The sequence below is a fragment of the Mytilus californianus genome, unplaced genomic scaffold (assembly GCF_021869535.1).
Source record: "Mytilus californianus isolate M0D057914Y unplaced genomic scaffold, xbMytCali1.0.p SCAF_3, whole genome shotgun sequence".
NCBI classification, from domain to species: domain Eukaryota; kingdom Metazoa; phylum Mollusca; class Bivalvia; order Mytilida; family Mytilidae; genus Mytilus; species Mytilus californianus.
This window is the reverse complement of record NW_026262679.1, coordinates 18,704,202-18,723,251: the sequence shown is the minus strand read 5'-3', so window position 1 is coordinate 18,723,251 and position 19,050 is coordinate 18,704,202. Positions and strand designations below refer to the sequence as shown.

The 19,050-nt window shown below is 31.3% G+C and overlaps 1 protein-coding gene across 12 annotated transcripts in view; it reads right to left on the bottom strand.

Annotated features, from left to right (window-relative positions):
• Positions 1–19,050, bottom strand: part of LOC127734058 (protein unc-13 homolog B-like) — a 166,763-nt gene that overhangs the window by 117,723 nt on the left and 29,990 nt on the right. For 11 of the 12 annotated variants that reach the window (XR_007997393.1, XR_007997394.1, XM_052243657.1 and 8 more), the window contains exons 3-6: positions 16,810–16,909; positions 8,539–8,656; positions 6,552–6,675; positions 2,391–2,473 (exon numbers count right to left, since the gene is read on the bottom strand). Coding sequence is in view for 10 of the 12 variants with exons in the window: in XM_052243657.1 (XP_052099617.1) it covers positions 2,391–2,473; positions 6,552–6,675; positions 8,539–8,656; positions 16,810–16,909 (425 nt within the window). In the remaining 2 variants the exon portion in view is untranslated. The remainder of the gene's footprint in view (positions 1–2,390; positions 2,474–6,551; positions 6,676–8,538; positions 8,657–16,809; positions 16,910–19,050) is intronic. The other variant, XM_052243660.1, reaches the window with a different exon arrangement.

Below are 19,050 nucleotides of genomic sequence, written 5' to 3'. Positions count from 1 at the left end.
GATCATAGTTAAACATTTGGTTTATTGTAATTTGATGTGAAGAGCAATGCTATCAAAGTAGAACTTCTTCTCATCATATCTCCACAAATGTACTGTGTTCCCCAAGCTTCATGAATTTTTTTTCTCCACAAATGTACAGTGTTCCCCAAGCTTCAGGATTTTTTTCCTCCACAAATGTACAGTGTTCTCCAAGCTTCAAGAATTTTATCTCCACAAATGTAGTGTTCCCCAAGCTTCAGGATTTTTTTTCTCCACAAATGTACAGTGTTCCCAAAGCTACAAGAATTTTTTTTATCACTAATAACTATGCCATTTCTATCAACAGCTTCACTGATTCACTCCTAACCTCCTATATGACTTAAACTCAAAACACTGATTTGTGCATTACTTTTAATAAACTGCTTCGCTGAGCGCAGCTAGATACGCCCGCAGAGGTCCAACCCTGAACAGTTCGGGCAAAAATGGACACAATATTCAAGCTTGATTCAGGTATGAATTTGGATTGTAATTAAATATTTGACATATTATAGGTTTCTGAATAAATGTAGTCAAAGAACTTGAAATTGGTTATATGAATTGAATTTATATTCAATTAAATATTTCTTGCTGTTGTGCAATACTTAGTATATTTGTTGTCAGACTATAAACAAATAAAGTTCAATTTATTCTCAATGTCATATCAGAAATTTATGAAAATAAAAAGGGAGCTTACATCAATAGATATAAACAATTCACCAAAGTTTCATGAGAATTGGTGACAGCATTTTTGAGTTATTGTCAGAAAACTGGAAAATCACCCCTTTTTTTAATGAATAAAACCCCATAACTCAGAAATGTAAAATGTAAAATTTATAAAAATCTAAAGGGAGCTTACATCAATACATACAAACAATTCACCAAAGTTTCATAAGAATTGCTGAAAGCATTTTTGATTTTTTGTCCGAAAACTGGAAAATCCCCCCTTTTTTTATGAATAAAACCCTGTAACTCGAAAACGTAAAATCTAAAATTTATAAAAATCAAAAGGGAGCTCATGTCAATAGATATAAACAATTCACCACAATTTCTTGCAAGTTGGTGAAAGCATTCTTGACTTATTGTCCGAAAACTGGAAAATCTCCCTTTTTTTAATGAATAAAACCCCATAACTCGGAAACTTAAAATCTAAATTTTATAAAAAACGAAAGGAGCTCACGTCAATAGATATAAACAATTCACCAAAGTTTTATGCAAATTGGTGAAAGCATTTTTGAGTTAATGTCCGACATGTTGACGACGGACAGACGGACGTACAGACGGACGGACAGACGGACGGACGGACGGACAACGGTATACCATAATACGTCCCGTAAACGGGCGTATAAAAATTAACATGATGAAACTGTTGCTTGTGAATTCTTTTATAAGAAAAATTGTAACTGAATATTGAAAATTTTAACCAATACCAGATTAAAAACATTTTCTATCTGCATATCTCATACAAACACCATCTATCAAGCTGTTAGTATTGATTTGTTAATAAAAGTTTTTATACTAATACAATTCTATGCTAATTCGTCATTTATGTCAAAATAATTGTTTAGTTTCCTGTGCCTAGAAACTTGTCAGGATGACTTTTAAAGGGCAGTGTTATATCAAAGTTTTTCTTTTCTGATTTCATTTTAACTGGTTAATTTGAAATAGATTAATGCCATGGGAAGGATGAGATAGTATCCTACTCTGAATCATCAGACCTTTCCATCTAAACCTACAAGACACATATAGAAACCGCATTGACAATTACATACAGGAATATTATCCCCCTGAAAGAATCTGTGACTGCAATGCTCATTGAAATAATGTCTTTTTTAGATAAGACACAAGACAGCAAAAAGAAATTTGTGACTCCCTATAAATTATAAATTTTAGCATTAACATACATACCATTTTTCAAGAAAACTCATAATCCTTTGGTCTCTGGTTGATAGCTGTCTCATTGGCAATCATACCACATTTCCTTATTTTTTTATTTGTTATATAGGACAGGTTTTGAAAGATGGTAATTGTCAGCTATTCAATATTTTTTGTAACATTTCCATGCATTCTATGGGTTGTTGTCTCTTTGACACATTATCTACAGGATATTCAATTTGATTAAAATTTGAATCAGAAAGTATGAGATTTAAAGTTATAATTTTTTCAATATTCCTATGCAGTTCAGCAAGGTCTGGTTGCTTGTAAAAATTCATCATAAATATTGATAAAATTGAAGATTTACTTACCTGTTACATTTAATGTTTTTATTTTTACTCACTTCTTCAACTCAAACTGATAAATCTATTTATTTACTGCTTCTGGTAAAGCTAAACTTTTTAACTCCCCTCTAGCTTAATTTGAATATTTTTACTCACCTCTTGAGCTAAAATAGAGTTGAAATATTCCAGTTTATTTTGTAATTCTGCTGCCTCTGATTCTGGTAGATCTGCAACAAAATCTGTATCAATAAAAATAGTATCTAAGTATCTGTGGACAGTGGACAGAATAATATGTATTAATATAAATAGTATCCAGTACCTTTGGACAGTGGACATAAAACTTGTATTAATAAATGGGATAGAAATCAACCTTAGGCAAATGAATATCAATATCTGTTCACTATTTCGGGGGTGGAAAAAATCTCTATGCAAAGTCTGTAACTGTTTAAAAATTGAGTTGATATAAGAACCCTACAAAACAGACCAACATTCATCTATTATTTCATATTTGAATGTTCCAAAATTGATCAAAGTCTTATACATGTACATGTATATGTGCAATTGCATAAGGTCGATTTCTACCCAATGCAGCTTAAATAGTATCTCAGTATCTGTGTACAGTGGCGAGACAATGTGTATTATAAAATAGTCTCAGTACCTGTGTACAGTGCACAGAATTTTTTATTAATAAATAGTATCTCAGTAACTGTAGTGCACAGAAAACTGGTATAAATCAATTGTATCTCAGGACCTGAGTACATTCGACAAGAAATTTGTAGTAATAATAAGTATCTCAGTACCTGTGAACAGTGGACAGAAAATCTGCATTGATAGAAAACAATAATGTTTTATAAATAAGATGTGGTAAAAGTGCCAATGAGACAACTCTCCATACAAGTCACAATGTGTAATAAGTAAACAATTATTGGTTAAAGTACGGCCTTCAACACAGAGCCTTGGCTCACACCGAACAGCAAGCTATAAAGGGTCCCAAAATGACTAGTGTAAAACAATTCAAACAGGAAAACCAACGGTCTAATCTATATAAAAAACGAGAAACGAGAAACACTTATGAACCACATCAACCACTGAACAACAGGCTCCTGACTAGACTGTTAATTGGTAAATCAATATTTCATCTCCAAAACTATACAAGGATATAACACCAGCTGTATGAACTATAACCTTTTGCTGAGAAATGGACCTGGATAGATGTCTCATTGGCAATCACACCACAACTCCTTATTTCTGTACTAATTACATTCTGTGACATTGTTCATGTTTAACTTGAGACTGAAGATTTACTTTGTTTAGTTGACACTAATGACAAACATTGAATTTTTTAAATGGAAGCTTAAAACTTTATTTTATCCCATTTGCATATGGGTATCATATTCCTTATTTTCTTCATCAATGGGAGCTTTCCTGTTTGGTCCAAAGTGATCAAACTGATAAATTCAAATCCAATGCTATGTATCATATATGCTGCTTTTTTCTATTAGGAAAAACTCCATTAAATGTTATTATGCCCCAAGTCCTATTTCTTCACCAAGATGAAGTCAATATTTGAAGGCTTGTACAAATACTGTAAATAAACAAATCAAGCAATAAAGCAGAATGTGTTAGTACTTGGTAAATTAAACATTTCTAAACCAAGTATTTACTCTTTTATAATTACTATTGTATGAGATTCTCATTAATTAATATTTGTTTGAACATAAAACTTATGATTTGAGAAAAAGTAGGGCAAAAAATTAAAGTGAATGATCTATTCCAAAACTTGCCTGAAGCTGAATTAGAAATATTTTAATTCCTTCACTAAATAAATGAAGAATTTTTGCTGTGACCCCTGCTTAATAAATCTGCTTTCTGTTATCATAGAAATTCTACACAAATTAAGTATGGTTTGGGCACTTGTCATAAGTGAAACTTGCTGAATTGAAAATTTACAATCAGTTAACAGAAAGTGTTGTCTATAATGTGTTTAAGTCCCTATTGTGAGAATCAGTACCCAATGTCCCTTAGCTAACACATTGTTCTAATATGAAAAAGAAAGGCAAAAGGTACTGAAGGGATATTTGAACTCATAAGTCGAAAAACGAACTGACAATGCCATGGCAAAATAAGAAAAAAAAAGACAGCAGATCCTGCTCCACTATACTGCATCCTTCATGCTGATGATGCAAGTACAAACTTGGTGATAAATCTATTTTGATATGTCACATTCAAGGAAAAGAGGACGAGATTGTGTTTTACGACAATTTGAACATATCTGTCGTAATCTGTGAAACAGAAATTCCATAATGGTCAACCAACTTGAGATGAAATTATCAGAGGGATGATTTAAACTTTACCACTTAGAACTTTTGGTTAAATAGCGTCCTATTACTGAAGTATTGAGATGGTATTGGGAATGGTTTGGAAAATACTACATATATAAGAGACTAGCATCCTTACACCCATACTCATTATTGAGCATCCATTTGAACACAGCATGGCAGCAAAGTTTCATAGGAATATATGACTGAATATTGTTATTGTATTCTTTCATAGATCTTCTTGTCGTACACTGTAACCCTCACCTCAAGGATTTATATTCTTCATCAAGGAAAACACTTTAAAATCAAACCTTAAAGATTCAAATCTTGAGAAAAGATATATACTGCATTAGTAATATCAATAAAACTCTGAATATAAGCACTCTTATATAATGTTTACAGCATGTTCCTGAATGTCAAAGTTCTTGTTGAATTAACAATAATGTACAAAAAATTCTGTCATTTCTATATATATATATGCATTCTGAAAATGCATCTATAGCTTATGTTTATAATTCCCTTTATGAATACATTTAACAAATCGTATCAGAAAATCGTGTTAAGATCAAACATAACTGGTCATAAAATTATTCAGTTTGTATCTGAAAATTATGTTTAGTTCAAACATTAAGATGTCGTTTTATAAGATTTACCAAAACAAATATGTTTTAAATGGCTGATTTCATTAAATTCTCTTTTACAAACCCATGGATTTAAATAAACAAATGTGTTCACTTATTTTCCTTTTCACACTACTTATGCAGAATATTGACATTGGCTAAAAGTACGTCAGTTCTTTAAATTGACTAACGATCAAGAATCTTGGATTAATCAAATTTGCTAAGACCAAAAAATTGCTGAACTAAAAATCAATCTTCACACAGATTATTTATCAATCTCTTGGTTTAATATTTGTATTTCAATTTTTGTCTCTTAATTTTTAAATTGCCTTCAACAACCTATAAACAGAAACTACATCTATAACATGCCCAAATTCAAGTATAGAACGTCATATGTGGTGACAATTAAAGCAATTTTTATTTGTATGACCTAAAGCTGTCAAAACTGTCATATGAGTTACCATACAATACACAACAAATGTTACTCCGATCATAACAGCAGTGACGATTTAAAATACTGTTAGAAACTTCAGCCTCAGGACATTTTCTGTAGTTTATATTAAATCTGACCTCAAATTGATATTTACATTAGTAAGCCATCAAATGATATATAAAAATGTCACATTTGTAGATTTATAACTCATCAATTTTAGATTTTGTTGTTATAAAATCTGAAATCTTCTATTTGGAATGAAACAGACCTTTGTTACAATTCATGATCATTTCAAATTTAAAATGAAAATAAAAAAAAATTTTTTCTCTATAATTTTAATGTGAGGACTTTTATTTAATTTATTAATACAGATTTTCTTATGTTGCGCACGTCTTCAAGAAAGCAACCCTTGATCGCATTTGAACTAAAAAATATAAGAAGAATGTGTCTGAAGACACGAATGCTCCCGCTCAAGCTTGCTTTTCAAACGAAATGGGAAGGACAGTCAATAGAAACACTTAATGCCTCCTTCATCTTGCCGCGGGTGCATAAAAACATCTGGAGAGCAATATAGTTTTCAACATTAGAAAAAAATATAGCCAAAACAATTGTATTATTTTTAGTTAGCCAGTCCAAATCTTGCACAAATTATATTTAGTAATAAGACCTATAATCAATCAATGCTTTGAACACAAAAGTTGGAAGGGAAACCTAATGGAACAGGGTGCAGATATAACAATAGGATGAATTGTGTAACTACATGTGTTATAATAGGAAAATGGGTGGAGAGATATAACAATAGCAGTTTTAATATCTAACATTAAGTAGTTCAAATCTTGCATCTACCAATATATATCATAGAGTAACCGATATAGAGTACCTACTGTAAGGGAAATGGCAGGCTTGTGGAGAATGCAGACATACCAATAAGAATTGTAATATTTACCATTAGGTAATTCAAATCTTGCATCTATAAGTACACTGTGGCCTGTTGGGTATCTTGTTCCACGGACCTCACCATTGTGCATAATAATTTCACTGTCTAAAGACAACCACTGCCCATCACCTTCCTACAATAGACACTCATATTAATATACTAATGCACATATACAGATTCTTTCAAAGATTTATCATTTAAGAGATAAGAATATAATTATATATAAATAATAAAACAAATGTGTTAATAACTGTTAAAAGAGACATGTCTCACCTCTGAGACCTAATCACCAACTTTAACCATTATTAATGCTGCCCATGCTGGAAAGAGTATGCCTAAGGCTTGCTTCCACAAATTTGTCACAGATAAGACAAAAATTCCAGAGAAGACAATGACATCCCATGAGAATTTGACTACAAATACATTCACACATCGTTCCATCATTCCATTGAGCCAGACTTGTAATAAAAACATCAGTAGAATTTGGAGACAATGAAAATATAGGTCATTTAGCTATTCATTTGAAAAATCAAAATTCATGGGACATTTTATATGGTATTTATAAATGTATTCTTGAAAGGCAATTAGTGTGTTGTTTAAAGAGACATAAGAACATGCCTGATGTTAATTAACAAAATTATCAAAATTAAACTTTAATTAGGAGATAAACTGCTGAATCATTAGTGTTGTGTCATTCTACATCAATAATGCAATATAAAACACCCTCAAATCAAACAAAATCTCTCACATGACCATTGATAAAATATTATATTCCTAACTTACAATTCTATCATTTATCAAATGAGTATAATAAAGCACACCTTTTTTTGTATTCGGATATAATTTTTCAAGAAAATAATTTCATATATTAATATATTTTCAAACTACAGTTACTATGAGAAAAGAGATCGAGTCGATTATTGGGGAGGGGAGGGAGCTAGATTATTGGACATTAAAATGAATATTCTGAGAAAGTTTCATTAAGTTATGATCACAGGTTTAGAAGGAAAACTGATACAAATGTCATGCCAAAAGTTAATCCTCAAATCATTGAGGCAAAAAAATGAAATAGGTTTAAAAGCATACCAATATTATGAGATAATTGTAAAGCAATAAATAGTGTCAGATTTTTTATTAAAGTGGAGATGTCATGCCAATCATTGACCATTTTCCCCTGATCTTTATTGTACAATGCATATCACTAAATATAATATATGGAGATGTGGTATGATTACCAATGAGACAACTGATGGCAGAGACCAAATGATGTAGAAGTTAGAAGCTATAGGTCACCATACTGCCTTCAACAATGAGCAAAAACCCATTCTTAAGTCTGTAATTCCTAGATAAACACTTTTCTAAATGTCAGTGATTTACACACTAGGTAGTTTTATGGTCCAGTACCAATATTTATTATGTTTATTTTGTATGGCCTGCAATTTTAAGGTAAAGCAGAGCAATTTCCCAAAAAGCACCAAATCAAAATAACTTTCCTGACATTAAGATTAACAGTACAAAGACAGCCATTTAAATTACAAACTATATCTAAATATGTTTTCACACCTAAATGTATTTGAGAGTTATCAAATTTAATCATTTTTTCTTATTCCAGACAACACAAAAATAGGTGTAAAAAAATAAAATAAAAGTTAGCTTCACTTCAATTTTTTGTAATCCTCTGTTGCTTGTTTTGAAGGAATTAAACTCTTATGTAAATGATGTAAACATCCAAAGATTGGACAATATTTCCTTATATCTACCACTGTGACAGTATCTATATTGTTATATCTACTGGAAGTATTTCTAGTGCAATGTTACACCTTATCCCTAAATTTTCTTAAGTCTGAAGAACTAAGGTTCAGTACCAATATATAAGTAACTGTTAGAACTAAAAGTATTCACCTTGTAATTATAACAGAAAACATGCTTCTCGAAACATGTACAGTATACACTATATCTAACTAACTAAACAATGCTAACCACAATAAATACAAACCGTATTTGAGTGTCTGACTTTACCAAGTGGTAGCCAGTGTAACCCTAACAGTTTATCCCATAGCATCCCTTTGTTCCAAACTTCTATCACCAACCCAGAGTCCAGCCTCATGGTTTCACTGTAACAGAAATACTCAAATAATCATACAGTAAAATATCTAAAATATCATGGTCTCACTGTAACAGAAATGATCATACAGAGGTAAATCTAAAATCTCATGGTCTCATGATCACTGTAACAGAAATACTCAAATGATCATACAGAGGTAAATCTAAAATCTCATGGTCTCATATCACTATAACAAAAATACTCAAATGATCATACAAAGGTTAATCTAAAATCTCATGGTATCACTGTAACAGAAATACTCAAATGATCACACAGAGGTAAATCTTAAATCTCATGGTCTCATTGTAACAGAAATACTCAAATGATCATATGCATACAAAGGTTAATCTAAAATCTCATGGTCTCACTGTAATAGAAATACTCAAATGATCACACAGAAGTAAATCTAAAATTTCATGGTCTCACTGTAACAGAAATACTCAAATGATCACACACAGGTAAATCTAAAATCTCATTGTCTCACTGTAACAGAAATACTCAAATGATCACACACAGGTAAATCTAAAATCCCATGGTCTCACTAGTACTGTAACAGAAAGGATGGTACAGAGGTAAATCTAAAATTTCATGGTCTCACTGTAACAGAAATGATGATACAAAGGTAAATTTAAAATAGCATGGTCTCACTGTAACAGAAATGATGATACAAAGGTAAATCTAAAATATCATGGTCTCACTGTAACAGAAATGATGATACAAAGGTAAATCTAAAATATCATGGTCTCACTGTAACAGAAATGATGATACAAAGGTAAATCTAAAATATCATGGTCTCACTGTAACAGAAATGATGATACAAAGGTAAATCTAAAATATAATGGTCTCACTGTAACAGAAATGATGATACAAAGGTAAATCTAAAATATCATGGTCTCACTGTAACAGAAATGATGATGCAAAGGTAAATCTAAAATATCATGGTCTCACTGTAACAGAAATAATCATACAGAAGTAAATCTTAATTCTCATGGTTTCACTATAACAGAAATACCTAGAGGTAAATGTAAAATCTCATGGTTTCAGTGTAACAGAAGTAATCAAATGATGATACAGAGTTAAATTTTAAATATCATGATCTCACTGTAAAAGAAATACTCAGATGATCCTTAGCTTAGTAACTGTGGTAAATCTAAAATAAAGTAACTTCTCAGAAGTGGAAAATGTGATTTATTGTCATGCATGTACCATAAGTGTTCTTATGGAATAACAGTAATGTATTTGAGTACTTGATGATGTCCATCTTTGATTTTACTCTAATAATGCTTCAGGTGTCATGTGAAACCTTACTTTGTCACAGACAAGTTAACAAATACAATATAGTTATATTGTGTTTCTACTATAAAGTCTTAAGTAGTAAGACATTCAGCGGCTGTATGTCATGTTCAGGCAGGTGAATAATTTACTTTGCCCTAAAACATGTTATTTAAGTTAAGTCAAAAGAGAAAATGTATCTTATAAATAATAATATACTTAAGCTTGTTATGTATTGACTGTAATCATTTTGCACAAATTTCTAAGCAACCAAATATATACATAATTAAGACTCTATGAAAACATGGTTTATATCTGAATTTATCAGCAGATAACAAGAATGTGTTTCCATAGGACACCATAACTCATTTGCACTATCACATTTTTATATTCAGTAACTGTGAAGTGCAAAATCTGGATGAAAACCCTGATTTGGACCATATTCTAAAAACTTTTAAAAACATTATAAAGAACATGTGTACTAAGTTTAAGTTGATGTGACCACAACGTAATAGTAAATACTAAAACCTTAATCTGACGGACACACAGGCTAGAAAACATAATTCTAGGCGGGGCATAATAAAACATTGATCCAGCAGTAACTATGATTATATTTAGAAATGGTATCTTTTGTATTGATTTACATGTATCTGTGTGGTTATAAAGATATTTGAGATAAGTGCTATTTTCACTCATTCTTCTCTCCATCTATTGTTATTCTACTTAAGCCTTAAGGGAAAGAATTGTCTAGTGACAGAACTAGTTAACTCTACAGACATAATGTATTTTACTTTGCAGTCTGAGTATATATGTAACACTCCCAAACGTGTCCATCCCCCCAAATGTGTCCGATTCCCCCAAACGTGTCTATTTTGCCCAAATGTGTCCGTAAAATCATAAATCCCTTAAACATGTCTGATTTCACATCCCCCAAGCGTGTCCAATAATTGTTATTCGCCAAAATGTGTCCACTTTAAGACGCCTGAACGTCTCAAAACTTTTAGCGCTATTATGTCCTCAGTGACGTCAATAAAGTGTACGGCAATTCATTCTACGTTTGAAGATGTTGGGGCTTAAAAAAAGATCAAAGCCGCATTCAAAGGACATAAATGCTGAAGTTTTTTGGGCACAACTACCGGAAATTAAAAAGTAACAGAGCTGAAAGAAGAACTTCCAAAATTTATTAGTACTAATTTGATCAATTTTGCCGGTTGTTCACATTTAGCATAATTGCAAGTTTGATTTGCAACATATAAATTAACTCTTAACTGTTGATTGCTTAATGTCCAGTGACAAATATTACTTGCATATTTAGAGCAAACATAAACAAATGGCAATTAATTAGTTTTGTACAGTTAAATTTTCAAAGTATGTACTGGTATTAAGTTTTTGGGTTTGAGCATCACTAAAGAGACAGAACAAGAAGAATACATTTGCATGTATCATTAGCATCCCTGATACCAACCTTATAATTCATAACCGTTATTTCCTAAAGGTATCTTTAAAATACGTTAAAAACTGTATGCGTAAATTCCAACATTAAATGTAACTTGTAAGTAATTTTGAATATGCATCATCCTTTTAACTGTCACATTACTTTAAATCAATTGTGAAAGAGGTAATAATCGACTAGGAAAAAGTAAAATATTAACTAATTGTTGCTTGTGGCAATTATTTCATGCATATCTAATACAATAAATTGATTGATTGTTGGTTGTTAAACATCCAGTGGCAAATATTTCATGCATATTCAAAACTAGAACATATTAACAATAAATACACAAGGAAGCTCTATCTCTTCCTACACGAGGTTTCAGATTTAACATCCCCATTCTGACTGGACTTGGCTACGTAATAAAACATCCCATATAGCCAAACGGACGCCCAACTTTCGCAAGGATTTAACTGTCGGTTGTAAGAAGACCTTATTAACCATATTTCTGTTCTCCAGTCACGATTGAGGGTAGGACAATAGATGAAAGACAAAATTAAAAGTATAAGTCAATAGAAGAACAATAGCAAAATTATATATTAATATTGGTGGACATTTTATTGTTACTTGAAGGCCAAAAAAATTAACTTAATTAAATTGAGTGTTCATAAAAAGAAGCGTTTAGGCTCTGTATGGAAACGTTTGGGCGTTCTTTAAATAAATTGACAGGTTTGGGCGTTCTTTATAAAATGGACACGTTTGGGCGCTCTTTATAAAATGGACATGTTTGGGCGTTCTTTAAAAAATTGACAGGTTTGGGCGTTCTTTAAAAAAATGACACGTTTGGGCGTTCTTTATAAAATGGACATGTTTGGGCATTCTTAAAAGTGACGTGTTTTGGCGCCCTTTAGCACCTAGACATGTTTTACAGTTCAGTGACCTCATATGGACACGTTTGGGGGAATTGGACACATTTGGGGGGGGGGGGGTTGGACACGTTTCTGAGTGTTACATATTTACCACAAAAAAAAAAATGTTTTGAGCTGAGTCTAATTGTTAAAATAGCACTGAAGATCACCCCCAGTTTTTGGTGGGGTTTGTGTTGCTCAGTCTTTAGTTTTCTATGATGTGTTTTGTGTACTTTTGTTTGTCTATTGGTCTTTTTCTTTTTTAGCCACGCGTTGTCTGTTTAGTTTCGACATATGAGTTTGAATGTCCCTCTGGTATCTTTCGCCCCTCTTTTTATATATATAAAAAAATTTCTTAAAAATATGGAAATCTTGACAAATATATACTTGTTTCAAATTAATTGGAAACCAAGTATTTTCAAAAACAGTTATAACAATGATCTGAATATAAACCTATAGAAATTTATAGGCAGTGACTGCAATAATTTTAACAGAAAATCAACTGAAGCAAATATTATTTTTCATAAATTACTGTACTGAAGCAGGTGATTATAAAATCAATTCATTTTAGTGGTTACCCAAACTGTATAATACAGACCCTTTTCTTATATTAAAGACTGTGGAGGGTACATTGAACCTCTATCAGAGTTCTCAAAAATATATTTTTCCATGGTGGTCCTTGAAGAAAATCTGCTGGTCTTCAGTATTATTTCTATTGCAAAATACCAAAATTGTATCAGTCCTTTGCATAATTTTGGTGGTCAAAAACCTTTGGACCACCACTTTTTGAGAACTCTGCTTTATGTTAATGTAATTGTCATGATTGTATAGATTGCACATTTGTTTTGTTGTGTTGTTGGGTTGCTATAACATCCATATATGCTCCACATTTCCTTTCAACTATTAGTGAGAGGATTTGTTAATGAATGACCTTGATTTGATTGATATAAACATTCAAAACAAAGCAACACATTTATATTAGCCTCATTTTGAAGAACAATTCCCTCATGAAAACATCAATGAGCAATCAAGTCAAAGAGTTTTAAATAGAAAGTTGCGATAATCATCTAAATTTAACCAAAAAATCATTTAATTAAAACACTTAAAAACAAATGTTTACAATTCTTCTATTCATTATCATGCAACTTGTGCATCATCAATTTAAAACAGAACACTATAACTGATTGAAAATGATAATTGACTACCATTAATGAATTACGATTTTATATTAGCCATTTTTCACACAATTGTTACCATCATTAATCAACCAATACCATGGTAGAAGTTTCTCCATTTACAGCACAAAATCACACCAGATGATCAATTTTTCATTCAGTCTTTATTGCATTGTTTTTATTGCAGAGAAAGGTGTCCCCCAGGACGCCATAATGACTGAACACTAAAAGTAGATTTCCTACTTAGTACACAATAGCATGTATATAATTTTCTACAACACATTGTGATGAATATCTGTATTTGTGTTCTAGTCAAAACAAATTGGTGAAAATTCTCAGCTACAGTATACATATACATGTACGTGGGCTGTATAGGTCTCATTTAAATAGAAACAAATTTTCCAGGGAAAAAAGAGATTACTCAATAAATGGGGAATGTGTCCATGGGACACAGATGATGCCCCCGCTTGCATATCATGTAAAGTTATAAAGGGACATAACTGAAGGTCGGTAAAAGTGATGCTACCCAAATTTGTACTTGATCTGAGTTTTGTGGTAATAAGTATTGTGAATAAGTTTCATAAAATTTGGTTGAGGCAAACTTAAGTTAGAGAACGGAAATGAAAAATTCAGCAATTTTTCCATTTGTAAAGGGGCATAACTCTAGAACAGTTAAAGTGACGCCACCAAGATTCAAACTTATCTTTGTTTTGTGGTAATGAGCATTGTGTATAAATTTCATAATATTTGGTTGAGGCTAACTTAAGTTAGAGAATGGAAACTAAAAATTCAGCAATTTTTCCATTTGTAAAGGGGCATAACTCTAGAAAGGTTAAAGTGATGCCACCAAATTTCAAACTTGATCTGTGTTTTGTGTATAAGTTTCATAACATTTGGTTGAGGCAAACTAAAGTTAGAGAACGGAAACCAACTTTGGGACATACATACGTACGTACAGACGGACAAGTGTAAAACTTAATGCCCCCTCCGCTACGGAGGGGGCATAAAAACTGTTGCTTTCAAAAGCATATCATTACTTAAGGTACAATTGAAACTTAACAAATGGATCTGCCTAGCTTGCTGTGCTCAATATCAAATTTACATTGGATGCATTCAAAACTTGATAAAGCCTTAGTAAAAGTGTTTAATTGGGCGTATTACATTTGCGTGGATTTGGGGATTAACGGTACCTGTAAATCTACCATGCTAGTAAACACAACTCACTGTGAAGCTATAATATATTTAACTGAGCAAATATCCATACAATTTGTTGGTGTCGTTTGGATGATAAGTACGTTTATGATGGAACCAGAACTAGAACTATCGCTAACAAATAAAGGGAAGAAATCCTTACTGTTTGATGGACTTACTCACAAAATTGACAATACTTTAAAGTCAAAAGACATTTCATGGAGGTGTGTGGCATTTTAGCATTATGTGATGACCAAAGTTGTGAATTCAAACCTACCATTGTGCAAATTGATTTGAGATAGCCATGCACAATGCTTTTTAACTTCATATTTACCTGTAAACTACTATTTTGAATCAGTGCAAACCTAATGATATTTCTCGCGGAAAGGTAATGCACCTGTTTAATCTATTCTTCAGCTTGAGTATTGTTAACAGTTGTCATATAACCTTATACCTGTACAGCCTCAATGTTACCATTCTTATGTACATGCTACTATACACATTGTACTTCATTCAATGAAGCTGAGGACAATCTTTGTTTTTATTGTTTAATTATCAGCCAATAAATGGTGAGACTAACTTCCCTATAATACTTATATGGTTAAATAAAACATTCAGATAGTGCTATAAACATTGTATTGTTACCATGGAAATTATCAGATCATTTTGAGGAGGACATGTTGACTTTTATTAGCTTGATACCTCTGGTGTCTGATTTGTATTGTGACAAAATAATGAGAACTATCAATTTAATACAGACAATATAATGGACAATACTTTCACCTGTTAATTAGAAAGATGGTATATGAACAAACAGTATATTTTATAATATTTATGACATTATGTGATCTAGTTGTTTGACACATCGTTTAAATCCTAAACCTCTGAATCTGAAAATTTCCTTGAAGTGAATTTTCTCTTCTCTTCTAGTGTCTTTTTTTTGTATGTAAGTATGTAATGAGAAGTTAAAAAATTATAATTCAAAATGGAACATTTCTACTTGGTTTAAACCTACGTTTGGCCTATCTGTTTTTCTTTTCTGAGTGGGCTTCAAGAAGGGGTGTTTGTGTGTAGGCAGAAGAGGGTTGGTTATATGCAATTCAAAGTGATTGTCTATGTACTCAACGCACTGATTCTATTTTTTCTGTGTGCTATATTTTTCTCCCATTAACTTTAAAACTTTTTTGTAAAACAAAATTCTTATTCAAAAGTATTTTCAGTCTCAGAAAATAAAATATAAGCCATTTAATATCACAATATTATATTGGTGATATTTATCTAAAACATTCTAGAAAATACATAATTTTTTCATTAATTAAATTTTTATAAATTTATAAATTATTAAGAATCGAAGGTTCTAACTCCCTCAGGCAAAACAGAACTTAGAGTTTGATGGATTTCATTATTAATTTTAGGTTTTGGTCATTATAGCTCTTCATGTGTTTTGGTACTTATACATCCTTGCCTTTTAGCATTCCTGATGAAGGTAAATCCAGAAAAGCCTGTCAAAGCATAAAATAATAAAGTGTTATTATCATTTTTTATGAGATATAATAAACCAGAACATCTTAAATCAGTTCAACTAATTTGAAAATAAATGCAATGTGACTTCGTGCAAATGTTACCAAAGTTACTGAATAAACAACCTCACCCATGAATTATATGTATAGACATAGTGATTATAGAATTTAAATTGATAGTACGCAGGTGCTTTCTTAATATAGTGATAAAAACAAAGTACTTTCAGTAAATATCCTCTTATTTACAGAACTGATAAATCAATAATTCTTTCTTGGAAAAGACTACTATTAAGTTTAATGGATTCAAGAAAGAAAAACATCTGCTTTAAATGATATTAGATTTACCAAGTTTGATTTATTACCAATTAAAAAAATTCTCAAAAATTAGAAAATTACTGGATATACAGCTATAACTCATCCAATACCAGTGATACTAGTGTTTAGTGGCATCTATAGTCACAATGAAACAGACCAAAAGCTGGTGATTTTTAGTGACAATTCCTCTGATTTAAAATGTCTCATGAATGTATATTTCTACAGAATGCACTGCAAAGACTTTCACCAAGAATCACTTGCAATCACTATAAAAGATCAATAATATAAGAGTAGAGTAAATAAAAATAATGATCTTGTTCTGACTAATCTATACATATAAAGTTACTTACAACATGAAATCCTGCTCCCAGCATGGGTTGTTTCCCTTTACTTGAATTGTGGTTGACTTGACATTTTGTAATTTTAAGGTTACATATGTGTTGAAACGCTCTAAAAATAATGGAAAAAAAAAAAAAACATATTACTAAATGATTATTTTCAACATATATATCTATATACAACATCCTCTTTCATCCTTGACATTAAATATATTTTGCAATGAACCTAAAGCAGAACTTGTCCTTTAGGAGTTAAATGTCATCATTTCAAATTGGCTCCCGACACTTTTGACATCAAAGCTTTATCTCCATCTGCATCAGCTTCATTCTTTTCAAACAAGGCATGCTCAAGTTATCATTTGGAAATCATTTGTTTTGGACACACAGACGGATGAGCGTACACTTTGATAACTACATGAATAATGCCCCCCAAAATGAAAACATATTATAGTCCATTTTTTAAAGTTTTCAGTTTGTCTGTAATATGTAAATGGTACATGAAAATTTCTTAATTTTAGAAATACTGATATTGTTCAAATACCAATAATTGGCATTAACTGGACTTTTGTGAGTTTTCTTCACATATGCAGGGAGGGAATTCTTATTTTGAACAATACTTTCAAAATCCATTACTGTATTGAGCCTAATATTGAGTGTAAATTTAGAGATATCATTTCAGAACACAATGAAAATAAGAAGTCATAACCATAGTTACACAATGGTTCAGTTTCCTTCATCTTGACATCTTAACAACAGAAATATTAAGTAACTAATTAGCTTAATTAATGTTTAGGGAAAAGAACATGTATTTCAGTTACAATCATTTTCAAAAAGAATGTCCAATTCACAACTGTATACTGTAAACAAACTAATTTTCGCAAGCAATTTATTTTTGTGACTTTGGCGAGTAGAAAAATAACGTGAATATAAATCGTTGCGAATATATATATATATGTAAAACTTGGATCTTTTCTTATTAAATTACATCAAGTAAATAAGAAAATCGAAAAATTCAATAGCTGCAAAGTGGACTAGAAAGTGTTAAACGCGAAATGAAGTATCCGTGAAAATAAGTTGGTTTACAGTATCTAAATATACTAAGGATAACCCTTCCTACATATCTTGATACCTTTATTGTACTCTGCTTTACTTATACTCAAGTTATAGGGCTCCTACATTCATTAATCATTTCTTAAATGAAGTTGTCCTCAAAGCAATTTATCTTGAATTTTCACTATCAAATTATTTACATTTCCTCAATTTAAAAGCAGACAAAAGGAGAACAGATAAAATTTGATCTCATTGTATTTCAACATTTTGTTCAATACAATTTGTCACACATTTCAACTCACCAAGAACTCACAAATTAAGTAAAAAAACCTGAATCTTTCATCCATTATTATCTATTATCTCCAAGCCGATATTTATACAATAGGGGATAATTTGACCAAAATTGGAAAATTAGAAAAATGGCTGTCCCTGCTGTGCGACATAAACTCTTAATGAAATATAGCAAAACTATTCATCACCCGAGATTCCATTTAATGCAATCAATTTTTGTTGATCTAGATTGCCTAGCTGTTATAGATAGAGAAATTAAATTTTTCTCTGTATTTGGTAGTAACAGAAACTTTACTAGGAGCTAGATGATCTGAGAGTTTTCATGAACAGATGTATATGACATCTTATGATTAACTATGAATATAAAACCTACATTCCTTCACGAATTTATAGGTATTGTATAATCATATTGTTTAAACTCAAATCTATCTCAAAAAAGGTTTTGCAAGCTGAAATTCCAGTGGACATAAGGTGCATGCATTATATTGTAATATTAACGATGGACCAAAAAATAAATCTAGCCTTTAATGGCACCTTAATTATGAGTGAATATAAATTAGTCACACATTGTGAGTGCTACACTATACCAGGTTTACAGACTATAAGGTTAACTCATACAAGTTTAAACACCAGGCTTTCAACATGTTCAATATGACCGTAAATCTAGTTTCTAATGTATGTTCTATTAGGCATGTACTATAAGGTTGAGTGGAGTGGGGTGGAGTGGAGTGTTGGAGTGCTGGAGTGTTGGAGTGGAGTCATGGAGTGAAAACAAGGAGTTAGGAAATGGAGTGTATTTGAGTTGTTGGGTCAATAGTTTTAAAATTAAACCAATTTATGAAATATGCTTTTTATAGCTTTCAAAATCATAGAACGAATCTGGATATTTGGTCTCAACAACGTCCAACTGCA